This window comes from Ascaphus truei, chromosome 13, assembly GCF_040206685.1.
Source record: "Ascaphus truei isolate aAscTru1 chromosome 13, aAscTru1.hap1, whole genome shotgun sequence".
Taxonomy (NCBI): domain Eukaryota; kingdom Metazoa; phylum Chordata; class Amphibia; order Anura; family Ascaphidae; genus Ascaphus; species Ascaphus truei.
In genome coordinates, this window is record NC_134495.1 from 5,115,934 (window position 1) to 5,130,338 (window position 14,405).

General features: G+C 49.7%; 1 protein-coding gene across 2 annotated transcripts in view; it reads left to right on the forward strand.

Annotated features, from left to right (window-relative positions):
* HECTD4 (HECT domain E3 ubiquitin protein ligase 4) overlaps nucleotides 1–14,405 on the forward strand; it is a 170,654-nt gene that overhangs the window by 89,767 nt on the left and 66,482 nt on the right. For both annotated transcript variants that reach the window (XM_075568133.1, XM_075568134.1), the window contains exons 30-41: nucleotides 918–1,056; nucleotides 2,248–2,389; nucleotides 2,947–3,113; nucleotides 4,069–4,215; nucleotides 7,258–7,442; nucleotides 7,845–7,998; nucleotides 9,079–9,359; nucleotides 9,863–10,052; nucleotides 10,745–10,826; nucleotides 11,630–11,832; nucleotides 12,461–12,596; nucleotides 14,256–14,405. The exon at nucleotides 14,256–14,405 is cut by the window's right edge and continues 33 nt beyond it. In XM_075568133.1, the coding sequence (XP_075424248.1) occupies nucleotides 918–1,056; nucleotides 2,248–2,389; nucleotides 2,947–3,113; nucleotides 4,069–4,215; nucleotides 7,258–7,442; nucleotides 7,845–7,998; nucleotides 9,079–9,359; nucleotides 9,863–10,052; nucleotides 10,745–10,826; nucleotides 11,630–11,832; nucleotides 12,461–12,596; nucleotides 14,256–14,405 (1,976 nt within the window). The remainder of the gene's footprint in view (nucleotides 1–917; nucleotides 1,057–2,247; nucleotides 2,390–2,946; nucleotides 3,114–4,068; nucleotides 4,216–7,257; nucleotides 7,443–7,844; nucleotides 7,999–9,078; nucleotides 9,360–9,862; nucleotides 10,053–10,744; nucleotides 10,827–11,629; nucleotides 11,833–12,460; nucleotides 12,597–14,255) is intronic.

Consider the following 14,405-nt stretch of genomic DNA (forward strand, 5'->3'; position numbering starts at 1 on the left):
ACTATTGATCTTCTAGGACTGGGGCTGCCAAACTCTGTCCTCGAGCCACCAGCAGGTCAGGTTTTAAGGATATCCCTGCTTCAGCACATGTGCCAATCAAAATGTCTGAGCCACTGATTGTCCTGTCCTGCGCTAAAGCCGGGATATCCTTAAACCTGACCCGGTTCTTGGGGACTGGGGGCCTACGTAAGGGGGAGACTGGCAGCCTACATAAGGGGGAGACTGGGAGCCTATATAAGGGGGAGACTGGGAGCCTACATAAGGGGGAGACTGGGAGCCAATATATCCCGCAGTGCAGTACAATGAAGTTTGTAGTCCTTTTAATAAGTCCTCTCCGGAAACGCCTTTCGCTGCCGGAAGGGCCAGCACAGCATCGCAGAGCAATGCGCAGAGCAATGCGCAGGGGGCCCCTCTGTTAGGGAAGAGGTTTATTGATCATGCTCATTTACAAAAATTATATTCATTTAAATCATTTTTTTTTTAAATTGTGTTCCCTATGGCAGCAAAATGTTCAACAGCTAACTCAGGGGTGCGCAAACATTTGGTGCTGTGCCCCGTCTGCTCTCCCCCAGTGCGCGCGCCCCCCCTTACTTTTGTGCCGGCGTCAAATGACACAGTGGGGTCATGTGACATCACGTGACCCCGCAGCTTCATTTGATGCCGCGTTGCCATGGTGAAGTGCCACCCGAAGCCAGCTGAATCAAGGTAAGTGAGTTACAGAGGCCTCGCGCGGTCCCCCGGCATTTAATTTAAATGCCTTGGGGAAGAGCGCGGGGCCTCAGTAACCGCCGCGCCACCCAGTTTGCGCACCTGAGAGCCAACCGTTATTGTGCGTATTTAGCGTACGTTTTTCTTGCTGCTGCTTTGTTGCGCGGTTTTACGTCGCAGTTCTAAGCGGTCACTTTGCAATCTTTCAGCTTGTAAGTCCGTGTCCGAAACCAAGGTGATATCTCACGCTGCGCACCACCAGCCCGTCTTCCTGCGCAGCATGTCGGCCCCGTCTGACCTGGAAATGATTGGGAGCAATGACTTTGAGTTCAATAGAGCAAACCCAAGGTAGGTCAATGATCAGTCAATGATGAGTCAATGATCAGTCAATGATGAGTCAATGATCAGTCAATGATCAGTCAATGATCAGTCAATGATGAGTCAATGATGAGTCAATGATCAGTCAATGCAATCTTATAGATCCAGATTTTTGTCATAACGAAGAACAAAGAAACTTGTCTTTCTATGGCACTTTTTTAATGAACCCTTTCAGTGCCCGAGCGTTGTGCCACCTCCTTGCCCACGGAACCCGCTGCCACTTCCGTATCATGCGACCGCTCTTCAGAGTTTTCTGTTCCGGCCATTGGTGGCGGACCTTGTTCCTCGTGGTATGCGATTGGCGCTCCATCGAAATAGCGTACACCCCCTAATAAAACGAGCAGAGGCCAATGGCACACGGTGTATGTCCTTAAGGGCCCCTGGGGTGCCACTTTCCTTGACGTGCACCGTACGTCAGTAGGGCAATGACGGGGTTAATAAATGCTTTACAGTTATATTTTTGAGCAGCCACCTCTGGGGTGCTGCACTAGTCTGTATCGACAAGAGAAAAGAGCAACGACTTTATCGAATGCTCAATTCTAAACCTGAAACCCGGTAAGATATGGCGGGAGTTCTCCTGGACCATTGACTAGACATTGCACCGGCAACGATGTCTTTAAATATAATGTATATCCCTCTCTCCACCTTCAAGACCTATCTTAAAACACACCTCTTTACCAGAGCATATGAATAGCTCCGTGGCTGATACTATACATCCCCTACATAAAGCTTGGCCCCCTGCAGACTACCTCCTACTGTCTCTGTACGTTCTTCCTATTTACCACTTTGATTGTAAGCTCTTCGGGGCAGTGATTCCTTTTCCTAATGTTACTTTTATGTCTGAAGCACTTCTTCCCATTAGGTGTTATCTGTATTATTTGTTATTTATATTATTCTGTCACGTACTACTGCTGTGACGCGCTATGTACATTAATGGCGCTATATAAATAAAGATATACATACCACCCTGTGCATTTAATGTAACCGTGTGTTGTCAGCATAACTCTGTGCCCAGGGCAGACCTGAAAACGAGCGGTAACTTTCAATGTATTCCTTCCGGGTAACACGTTTGATAAATAACAGGCGGCGGGCTGAGACTTGGGAAGGGGTTTGATTCCTGTATATAGAAATAAATCCGCCTTGTTTCCCTCGCTGTTACAGGAGGCGCAATGTAGCCAGCCACAGGAGCAGCTCTTTCACATTGCTTCAGTCCCTGGATATTGAAGATAGCCGAGACAAACCAACATACAGTGTGTTATTGGGACAGCTGTTTGCTTTCATTGGGACCAATCCTGATCAAGCGGTATGTCCTCCTTCTCCTTTTAGTCATAATGCCCCTGATATGTGTTTGACGTGTCCGTGGGCTGTATAGTGGCACTTGAATAAAGTTCTTGTTCTCTAAAGCGGGGGTGCTCAACGCCAGTCCTTAAGCCCCCCCCCCCCTCCTCCCCAACAGGTCAGGTTTTCAGGATAACTCGGCTTTAGCACAAGTGACTCAATCAGAGGCTCAGTCTTTGGCTTAGCCTCTGATTAAGCCATCTGTGCTGAACAGGGACTGATTGAGCCACCTGTGCTGAAGCAGGGATATTCTGAAAAACCCCTTTGGGGGGAGGGGGTGGGGGGCTTGTGGTGTTTAGTTGAACCCTCCTGCTCTAAAGTATGCTGAGAACGCAGAAAATGTGGCTGCTTTGTGGCAGGGCATTTCAGTTTGGTTTTGCAGCCACTATCAACTGACCTCTGCGGTTCTTCCAAAGCTCCCAAAATCTATAGCATTGGAGGGCAGAAGCGACCGCGGGTCACCGTAGCGCTTCAGCTCGCCGTTTGACCATGCTATGCTGTATATGTTTATCTCCTGGTCAGGTGTCCAGCAGTAGCTTTCTGCTAGCCGCCCAAACCAGGTGGCGACGTGGGAACACGCGTAAGCAAGCCCTGGTGCACATGAGAGAACTGCTGACGGCCGCTGTCCGGGTTGGAGGAGTAACGCATCTCGTTGGGCCAGTTACCATGGTGTTGCAGGGAGGACCAAGGCAAGATATATCCTTGTGAAATTCCCATTGGTTGAGTGTGCTGCGTGTTACTGGGCAGAGAAGCTGCTCCGGAAGCTTCTTCCAACATTTCATGTATGTTTGGCTTGGTCTAATTTACGTGACTCTAAATATTTAGCTTTCTGAAGTTGCTCCCACTCTTCCTTTTTCATCCTGCCGTGACAAACGGTAACACAAGTCTTATTTACTGTACATTCCATGGTGTATTTTGCTGTACTTTTTGGAGGTAACCCTTCAGTCCTAAAGGGTGGGGGTCCTGTAACACGTTGCAGAGCATGAATAAGTGTTGGAAATGTTACAGTGCATGAATGATTTAACTATATACAGGCATACCCCGCTTTAAGGACACTCACTTTAAGTACACTCGCGAATAAGTACATCTCGCTCAATAGGCAAATGGCAGCTCACGCATGCGCCTGTCAGCACGTCCTGAACAGCATTACCGGCTCCCTACCTGTACCGAAGCTGTGCGCAAGCGGGGAGACTATAGAGCCTGTTACACATGCATTATTTACATCAGTTATGCATGTATATGACGATTGCAGTACAGTGCATGCATCGATAAGTGGGGAAAAAGGTAGTGCTTCACTTTAAGTACATTTTCGCTTTACATACATGCTCCGGTCCCATTGCGTACGTTAATGTGGGGTATGCCTGTACAGATTTAAAATGTGCTGATAAGTGGAAATGGTGGCACTAAAGGTTCAAATGTGCTGAAGAAAATGAAGAAGCTTCTTACAGATTGTGTGCTGTATAATTAATGCAGCGTTTCAGCTGCCATGCACGGTGTCCTGCCAGGATGGGTGCCACTGTGAAGTGTTGTGTGATTGGGATGTTGTTGGTAATGAGTGGTCTAAGGGAGGCTACCTTTGGTAGCCTGATGGTTTAAAGGCCTGGTAGCCACAGATTGTACTTTCTAACGTGGTGTTCTTTATAGGATTGAAGAGCTGACATGCGGAGGGATGGTGGAACAAGTTCAAGAAGCTTTTGGGGAGACCATGACCTCTGTGGTGTCACTTTGCGCTCGTTATGCCATCGCCTGTGCAAACAGCATAGGTCTCTTGTGCACTATACCTTATACAAGGTAGGAGAATCTGTAACGAAACGCGTTTCACAAGCTCCCTATGCTTTTCTATTAACCTATCAATATAAAAGAGAACATAGGAATAAGTAGGCTAAATATTGGGTGCGCACAAAGTATCAGTCATTTTATTGTTTCTCACTTTTGGTTAGCGTTTTGCTTTCTTTAAGGAAAGTCACTTTAACATTGAAAAAGTGGGAATGATTTATTGTAAGAGAACCAGAGTGTGACATGTTTGCATAGGGAACACACTAGACAGGAACACCGTGTGGAATATTGTGTTGCTCTCCTGCAGTTTAAGACTAGAACAGCTGTAGCATCCATCAGCATAAGGCCCAGGGCATGGTTAGTGCTTGCTTGCTCTCGCTTGCTCTCGCTTGCCACTGAGCCCCTACAGCCGCAATTAAAGCGGCTTTAGTAGGGGCTCGCGCATGCTTTCCCTTGCTTGCTGAGGCGCGCTTGAACAGAGCCGACAGTGAAATTTTAAATTCACGCGCTGACTCCGCTCACGTGACGCCTCAGCAACCAATGGAAGGAGAGCAGGGAAATGTCAACGGGGTCTGGCGCCAGCGGAGTGAGTGAGTGTGTGTGTGTGTTGATGTGCGGTGCTGCCAGCCTGCGGGAGATGGAGGGGCTTGTGCCGCCAGTGGGGGGGGGGGGGGGAGCGGGTGATGTGCCAGCCTGCGGGAGATGGAGGGGCTTGTGCTGCCAGTGGGGGGGGGGGGAGCGGGTGATGTGCCAGCCTGCGGGAGATGGAGGGGCTTGTGCCGCCAGTGGGGGGGGGGGGGGGAGCGGGTGATGTGGCAGCCTGCGGGAGATGGAGGGGCTTGTGCCGCCAGTGGGGGAGGGGGGGAGCGGGTGATGTGCCAGCCTGCGGGAGATGGAGGGGCTTGTGCTGCCAGTGGGGGGGGGGGAGCGGGTGATGTGCCAGCCTGCGGGAGATGGAGGGGCTTGTGCCGCCAGTGGGGAGGGGGGGAGCGGGTGATGTGCCAGCCTGCGGGAGATGGAGGGGCTTGTGCTGCCAGTGGGGGGGGGGGGAGCGGGTGATGTGCCAGCCTGCGGGAGATGGAGGGGGCTTGTGCCGCCAGTGGGGGGGGGGGGGAGCGGGTGATGTGCCAGCCTGCGGGAGATGGAGGGGCTTGTGCCGCCAGTGGGGGGGGGGGGGGAGCGGGTGATGTGCCAGCCTGCGGGAGATGGAGGGGGCTTGTGCCGCCAGTGGGGGGGGGGGGGAGCGGGTGATGTGCCAGCCTGCGGGAGATGGAGGGGCTTGTGCCGCCAGTGGGGGAGGGGGGGAGCGGGTGATGTGCCAGCCTGCGGGAGATGGAGGGGCTTGTGCCGCCAGTGGGGGAGGGGGGGAGCGGGTGATGTGCCAGCCTGCGGGAGATGGAGGGGCTTGTGCCGCCAGTGGGGGAGGGGGGGAGCGGGTGATGTGCCAGCCTGCGGGAGATGGAGGGGCTTGTGCCGCCAGTGGGGGAGGGGGGGAGCGGGTGATGTGCCAGCCTGCGGGAGATGGAGGGGCTTGTGCCGCCAGTGGGGGAGGGGGGGAGCGGGTGATGTGCCAGCCTGCGGGAGATGGAGGGGCTTGTGCCGCCAGTGGGGGAGGGGGGGAGCGGGTGATGTGCCAGCCTGCGGGAGATGGAGGGGGCTTGTGCCGCCAGTGGGGGAGGGGGGGAGCGGGTGATGTGCCAGCCTGCGGGAGATGGAGGGGGCTTGTGCCGCCAGTGGGGGGGGAGCGGGTGATGTGCCCCCTTCTGCCCCGTGTGTCTGTGTCTGTGTGTGTGTGTGTGCATTTGTGCATGTGTGTGTATGTGTGTATGTGTGTGTGTGTGTGTGTGTGTGTATGTATGTGTCTGTGTGTCTGTGTGTGTGTGCATGTATGTGTGTGCATGTATGTGTGTGCATGTATGTGTGTGTGCATGTATGTGTGTGTGCATGTATGTGTGTGTGCATGTATGTGTGTGTGTGCATGTATGCGTGTGTGTATGTGCGTGTGTGCATGTATGCGTGTGTGTATGTGCGTGTGTGTGCGTGTGTGCGTGTGTGTATGTGTGTGTGTGTGTGCGTGTGTGTGTGTGTGTATGTGTGTGCATGTGTGCGCATGTGTGCATGTGTGCGTGCATGTGTGCGTGCATGTGTGTGTGCATGTGTGTGTGCATGTGTGTGTGTGTGTGCGCATGTGTGTGTGTATGTGTGTGCATGTGTGTGCGTGTGTGTGTGTGTGTGTGTGCATGTGTCTGTGTGGTGTGTGATGTGTGTGTGTGTGCGTATATATTTATCAAAGTTGCACAATGTTAATAAATAATTTATTCTCACATGTCTTTTTTTTAAATTTTAAAATATTATATAATATACACACACACACACACACACACACACACACACACACACACACACACACACACACACACACACACACAGGTTCTCCAGTGACACACAAACCCACAGACCACTTCAAAGTGACACATACACACACACTGACGGCTACCAAGTGACACACACACAGTGATACCCGCCTCCCAAGCGCTTGCTGTCTCCTCTGCAAGGACAGCAAAAAGCTCCTGGTAGAGCGAGCGGCAGCAAGCGAGAGCGAGCAGCAGCACCTAAGCGCTTACTATGTCCAAGGCCTTATAATGGTCCCAGAGGCGTCTCAGAAAGTCTAAACACTGGCTCATTTTGTGACTGCACCATCTGTTGCATGTGACAATTTGTATTAAAGAAAATGCTGGGTATTTGTACAGTGATCTATAACGAAGCAGGGAAAACAGAGCTAAGATTTGGTATAGTGCATATTGTACTTCTAAAGAAAATCTTGTGTGCTTCAGAAAGAATAGCAACAGTCTGTGTTCTTGAAAGTCTGATCAGTTGATACTTTTCTTGGTTCCTAGTCTTCACAAGACCATACTCCCAACATTGGAGATCTCGTACCCAAGAGAAATTGGGGGAGGCTCTTGACATGACATGCGTTGGGGTGAGGGAGCGTTACTCAGCGAGTCCGTTGAACCAATTATCTGCATTTTCTGTGTCATTTGTCCCTTTTTGGAAAAGGAGTGAAGAAAAATGCTTAGTGCGCAGTGGCCTAGTACAACTCATGGATCGCCTCTGCAGCTTAAGCAACCAGACAGAGTCCAGCTCCAATGAAAAGCAGACCAAGAAGCAGAAGGTGGCTACCATGGCATGGGCAGCTTTCCAGGTTTTGGCCAACCGTTGTGTGGAATGGGAGAAGGAAGAAGGTCAGCGCCATATTCAGGCCTTACTTAAATCAGCTATTCATTGCATCAATATGGTGTTTGCTTACTGATATTGATTGAAACCTGATTTTAGAACTCCAAAAACTTCCAACTTCTCCAGAAATAGATGGGATTCACATTGAGACCTAATGTGTCACTGGCCAGTTAACGCCTGTGATGACTGGAAGGTGTCTTATGGCAGAAGACTGCTTAGAAGATATGGGCCTGTTTTCTTTTACATATATTGTGCGGATTCTTTTGTTAATATACGTAAGCTATGTAGGATTTGACATCTTAAGCTCTCAAGTGACATTGAAGGGACGAAACTTCTATGATCAAATCTAAATGTTGTAATTATTCTGTTGAAGCGTGGTGGGTGTGTAACGGTCTGGTTGGTCTTTGAAGGTGGTTCTACAGAAGCTGTTCACTCTGGTCTGGCTCGTCAGGTATCCAGCCTCCTCACCAACCACCTGGCACGAGCCACCGAGTGCTGTGGTAACCAAGCGGCTGGAAATGATGCCCTGCAAGATGTTCTCAGTCTTCTGAATGATCTATCAAGGTAATGAATGGAGCACAGTTGTAAGGCTAAACCCTTTGGCTGTGGGAGGGAACACAGACGTCTCCCCCCGTCCTTGTACAGATGTAGCAAGACTTGCTGTCCCTGGCACAGCGGACAAACAAGCAAAGGTCCACGGCGCTGGGGACATGCTTCTCAATGGGACCTGCCGCACCGTTAATCCTAGCTTGATCACGCTGACTGACTCCTGCTGTGCAATAACCCCCATACCTCCTCTTCAGGCAGTATCCCATAGGTGTCCCGTGTCCCCCATACCTCCTTGGGCAGTGTCCCTTAAGTGTCCCGTGTCCCCCATATCTCCTCACCTGTCATTTAAAACTGTCTGCGAACCCCCTTGATGACGTAGATGTCCGAATATGGGTTTCTTCATCATGAGGGCGAATGATATAGGACCATATTCCGTCATTGACATCATGAAGGGGGTTGGACAGGACATGTAGCACTGTCTGACATTGTCCAACCCCCTGGATGATGTAGATGACCGATGATGCTTTCCTTTTGGGCTGAAGTGGTCGCTCAGTAAAGGCACAGACTATGACAACAATGACATGGTCTCTGCTCCTTGTGACTTTGGGCAAGTCACTTTATCTCCGTCAGGCACCAGACATTATATTATAAACTCTATGCCTGCAAAATTCTATGTACTGTGATATATAAGAACATATATTAATATTATTGTTCTTCTATTGTAACACGCCAGAGACACTTGGAAGATCGCTTAATGTACAAATCACGACACCAATATGGCTTAGAAAATGTTTACTTCCGCTTGTGTTAGAAAAGTTTTGCTATAATATCTGTGTCTTTTAGACATTTCAATAGAATATATTTTACTGTCCTAATAATGTGATAAGTCGAAGCTTGAGAGGTATAGTTTGAAAGCACGGCACATTTCCCACATTTGTAGTAATCAGAATGATCATAATATCGTTTGTCCTGGATGTAACACGCTGGTGAAAGGACTTGCAGTGCACTGAATGGCCCACTCCTGATGAAGGGTTTTATGGCTGATGACTTGGTAGGGGTTTCTGTTTTTGAGATAACAGTTGCCTCTTTACACAGGAGTCAGATAGGAAAGGCAATTCTGAGCCAGCCTGCCTGTGTTTCCAAGCTCCTGTCACTGCTGCTGGACCAGCGGCCCTCCCCAAAGCTCGTCCTCATCATCCTTCAGTTGTGTCGCGCTGCTCTGCCGCTCATGAGCGTAGAAGACTGTGGCAACGTAGAGCTTCCTCCGTGGAGTTACTCCGTGCCGTCTCTGGACAGCGAACAGGAAGACCCGAGCGACCCAGCCTCGAAGATCGCATCCTTGCTGCTAGCAAAATTAGCTGATTATGTGGTGCCAGGTAACGCTAAGCAATGGAGATGTGCGTTCAGGAATAAGACGGTGGCATGTTACACTTGTCTAGTAATCGGTGAACTGGTCACAGGGGCCATTGCATGTTACAGGACCTGCTGAGAAAACCATATGTAATTGCCTGTTATTGATCGGAAAATAATAGCACAACCAACTGATATCTCCAAGTACTCCAACTTACTGCAACTCTGATGACAATAAACACACTTAGGGCATAAATCCTCAAATGGTAGGGGTGGGTACAAGAGAAACATACATGGTAATATTATAATAGCCCAACATCAAATAGGGACATAGTAGGTATACAGTATATTGTCCTAATGTGTCATATATATTTTTTATTAGAAAAGCGGGCCACTAACACACAGTTGGAGGTGCAGAAGTTGTATGAAATATACAGCATGAGGCAACTTTAGATTGGTCTTAAATAGTTTTAGAAGAACCTTGTCCAGATTAATAGCCGGCCTTGTTCGTTCCTCTTCTTCACTGCAGGCTGTCAGACCATTCTCTCCCCCACGGCATCTGACTCCGACAGCACGTTGGCAAAAAACAGTCCTAAGAATTCCCAGAAGGGAGACAAAGATACAGGCGAAGAGAGCGAGGCCGTGGACGGCAAACTCTCCATATTCATCCACAAACGGGAAGACCAGTCATCTCACGAAGTCCTTCAGCCATTACTAAGGTAATGCGTGGGAAATAGTCCTCCTCTGTCTAGCTTTGCAATACCCGTTAGATTATTGGGGAACTGGGGGATTGTGTCTTGGATTGCCATCTTTTTTTATTTTAACTTTGATCTAGTTGACATCTTGGTCCCTCCGTTACTTATTTGGAAATTAAGATTTCAATCACTTCGGTGCTCTCTGCACTTCAACCCCTCTATTCAGTATAGCTAGAAATGGAGTCATGGTCAGCCTTCAAGGTGCTGCCCATTCAATGTCACAGCTTCCATATGCATCATTAGGAGCCGGATTGCTACCGTCTGATGGCTGTACAAGAGATGGGACGCTAAAGGTCAACTTTGTATCAACTTCCCTTCACTGAAAGTGCAACTTGATACTTTGTTAACTATGCCCCAATTCTTGCTCTGTTTAATAGGGGGTGCTGTTTTGAACATAGCTACCTCTTTTGATCTGAATCTTCCTGGGATTGTAGCAGTGTTTATGGACTTTGCTTTATAATTAGATGCATGGTTGCCATTGGTAAGAATAGATTAACAGGACTTCACAAGATTTCATCGTCAAGTGTATTATAAAAGAAATGACTGGGTCCAGTAAGTGTTGGTCTTTGGCTTCCACTTTTGTCCATTACATTTGCACAGTGCTGCTGCCCAGTTTGTAGTAATAGTTTCTTCAGTTATGCTTCTGTGTTTTATAGTAGCTCAGAGGGAAGGCCCTTTCGTCTCGGCACTGGCGCCAACATGGAAAAAGTGGTGAAGATGGACCGAGATATGACTAAAGTAAGTGCAAGGAACACTGACTAAAGTAAGGGCAGGTAAGTCAATTGAATGGAGCAGAAGCTGTCTCCGTGCTGGTAGGTGTTTTATGCAATAGCACTGTTTAGTAAATCTGGCCCTTTGTCCAGGACGGGATGAGTGTTATAGCTTACATGAGGAGTTACATACTCATTTAAAAAAAAAATTAGCAGTTTAATTTTTGTGTCGCGGGGCCGCGATTTGCTGCGGTCATTTCCCCTGCGGCAAACTGGCAAGTAAAGCTTGAGGCTCACTACATGTGATATAGGCAGACGTAAAGTTACGTGTCTTTACACTGCTACAATTTATTGCAAATACACTAATAAACTTGTTCTGCATGTGTTTCAAATGCACGATTATCTCAAACCTGCCTGGGTGTACTGAAAGTAAATAATAGAAAAATGTAGCAATCGCTCAGGACCAATAGATATAGATTTTATTTTATTTAAACAGGATCAACTTTTCGGGTCCTTTAAATGACCTTCCTCAAGATGAGACCGGTCCGTGAGCGGACTGAAACGCTGATCCTGCTTAAATAAATCAAAATCCTGCGAGTCCCTGACTTATGATACATATAGATAGATATATCCATCATATCCATCTACACCAATACTAGTGCTGCATAGGAAGGCACAGTAATTACCACAAAGATCCCACAGGATGTCATGTTGGGAGGTAAATCCATTATAGACATCTTCAAGGCCCAGCTTAAGCAGCAATCTCTCACATCCGTGCTCGCCAATTGTACACCCAGTGACGGCCTCCTCTCCAATCTATTCAATCTGCAGAGCGGGTGCTGCGAAGTCATTACAGAGGAGGCAGCAGCTGCTCTCCGCAAAGCCAACAAGTGGGCCCAGTCCGGTTTAATTGTGAGCATTGGGCCTCCAGTGGAAACGATCAGTCCAGAAACAGCCAGCAGCCTTTCTATCGGTGACAAAAAGAAAACCGCCCAGACTTCCATCTGCAGGGAAAGGAATTCGGATCTGGCCAGGTACAGGCTTCACAAGCTGCCCCACCAACCAATGAAGGGTGTATCACCCCAGTGGGGAGTAGTTCTTCATAGTTATAATGCGTTTAGTCGGGTGGGTTTGTTTTTATGAAGCAGCACATCACTAGTTCATTGGCTGAATGAGTGGCTCTGTGTAAAGGCGCTGAAAACCATGACATTGACTTTGAAGCAGGAAGGAGCATGGTGTCTGCTCCCTGTGACCTTGGGCAAGTCACTTTATCTCCCTGTGACCTTGGGCAAGTCACTTTATCTCCCTGTGACCTTGGGCAGTAACATTCAGTTATAAAGCATGGACTCGCGGAGTACCCGGTGCTATACAAGACAGAAATATATTATTATTTACTTTCACCATGAACCTCATGGTCATATTTAAAAACAGTGTGTACATTTAATGTATATTCGGAGCAGTAAATGTATATTTATGGCAGCTCTGGTTGGCAGACAATATTCAGTTGCAGCCCACTTAAATATCCTTTGGGCCGCAGGATAACCGTTTCCGTGTGTGAGGACCCCAGGAGCTGCTTTATTCTCTTCTGCGTGCAGCAGTGACTTGGGCTACATCAATATTCCTATATAGTAAAATAATTATTACTGGTCGTTTGTCTAACAGGACAGATCCCGTGCGGCCTTTCATCAGTGGCCATGTTGCGAACAGCATGGCAGCGGAAGTGATTGCTTTGCTTCACAGTCTGCTGATGGCTCCAGAGTCTAACGCAGCCCAAATATGGACAACAACATCTGAGAAGGTGAATGCAAATCACACTTGTTGTAGGTGCTTTCAAATGTATTCAGTGTTGGCCCAGGTCAGTGGGAACCTGGGCTTCTGTAGGAAGTTTTAAGGGGGTTCCACATCCTGCCCCCACATGGCCTGGCTCTGGGGTAAAATCTGTATCTGGGCACAGAGGATCTTGAACTGTACGGTTCCTCTGGACCCGTGGCTTTTTCTTCTCAATAAACCCGCTCAGTGCCTAAGCAAATCTGAGAAACTATTATCCCTTTATAGCTGCTGCAACACAAGGCTCTATCGCAGCTTCCTGGGACAAAGAGTCTCCACCTTCAATGTCTCAAATCCCAAATAAAATCTGGTTTATTTACCAAATGGAAATACTTTACCAGTTTCCTAAGTGACTTGTTCCAAATTCCCACAAAGTGTGGTATCCCTACACTAGGATCCCAGGGCAAAACGCTAATTCTATCCTGTAAGCCCCGTGCTCCTCTTGCACAGTAACCTTACCCAGTTCCCATCCCCCCCCCCCTCCCACCCCCTTTTTCTTTGTATAAATAAAATGTGATTGCAAAATGTATTTTCTGTGGAACACTTTTATCACAATCAGATATATTTTATTTTAATTCATTTGAATGGGGCCACAAGGCGTCTTCCGTCACGGGCAGGCGTCTTCCGCCGCGGGCAGGCGTCTTCCGCCGCGGGCAGGCGTCTTCCGCCGCGGGCAGGCGTCTTCCGCCGCGGGCAGGCGTCTTCCGCCACGGGCAGGCGTCTTCCGCCACGGGCAGGCTTCTTCCGCCACGGGCAGGCGTCTTCCTCCACGGGCAGGCGTCTTCCGCCACGGGCAGGCGTCTTTCGCCACGGGCAGGCGTCTTCCTCCACGGGCAGGCGTCTTCCGCCACGGGCAGGCGTCTTCCTCCACGGGCAGGCGTCTTCCGCCGCGGGCAGGCGTCTTCCGCCGCGGGCAGGCGTCTTCCGTCGCGGGCAGGCGTCTTCCGTCGCGGGCAGGCGTCTTCCGCCGCGGGCAGGCGTCCTCCGCCGCGGGCAGGCGTCCTCCATCGCGGGCATGCGTCTTCCGCCGCGGGCAGGCGTCTTCCGCCGCGGGCAGGCGTCTTCCGCCACGGGATGGCGTCTTCCGCCACGGGCAGGCGTCTTCCGTCCACGGGCAGGCGTCTTCCGCCGCGGGCAGGCGTCTTCCGCCACGGGATGGCGTCTTCCGCCACGGGCAGGCGTCTTCCGCCCACGGGCAGGCGTCTTCCGCCCACGGGCAGGCGTCTTCCGCCGCGGGCAGGCGTCTTCAGCCACGGGCAGGCGTCTTCCGCCACGGGATGGCGTCTTCCGCCACGGGCAGGCGTCTTCCGCCACGGGCAGGCGTCTTATAGAATAGCATTGCTTAATAAATATGGCCCCTAATCCTTTAACTGTCCTACAATACGTCAGGAAGCGGGATTTATAGACTCTCTCATTGCTTCATTTCTCTATCTTTGTGTAAATGGATTATACCTTTACCCTTTTTTTCCTGTGTCTTTTTTCCCTCACCTCACACATTACATTCGCAGTTTTGTATTATGGGGTGTATGTGATGTGACATTTTCTTCTCACAGTCAGGCTTTGTGGCTTGGACTGTGAGACGGTATAAAGTATTTGAGTGCCGCCTCCTCCGCATTGTTTTGTTCCACAGGTCCTGTCTCGCGCTTTGATGTACATCCCACAGCTGGGGAAATATGCTGAGAGCATCCTGGAGAACGGGAGCAGCGGCGGCAGGAAGCTGGCCAAGCTGCAGGGCATTGCTAGACAAGCTGTCGCTGCATTGTGTGCACTTGGGGGATTC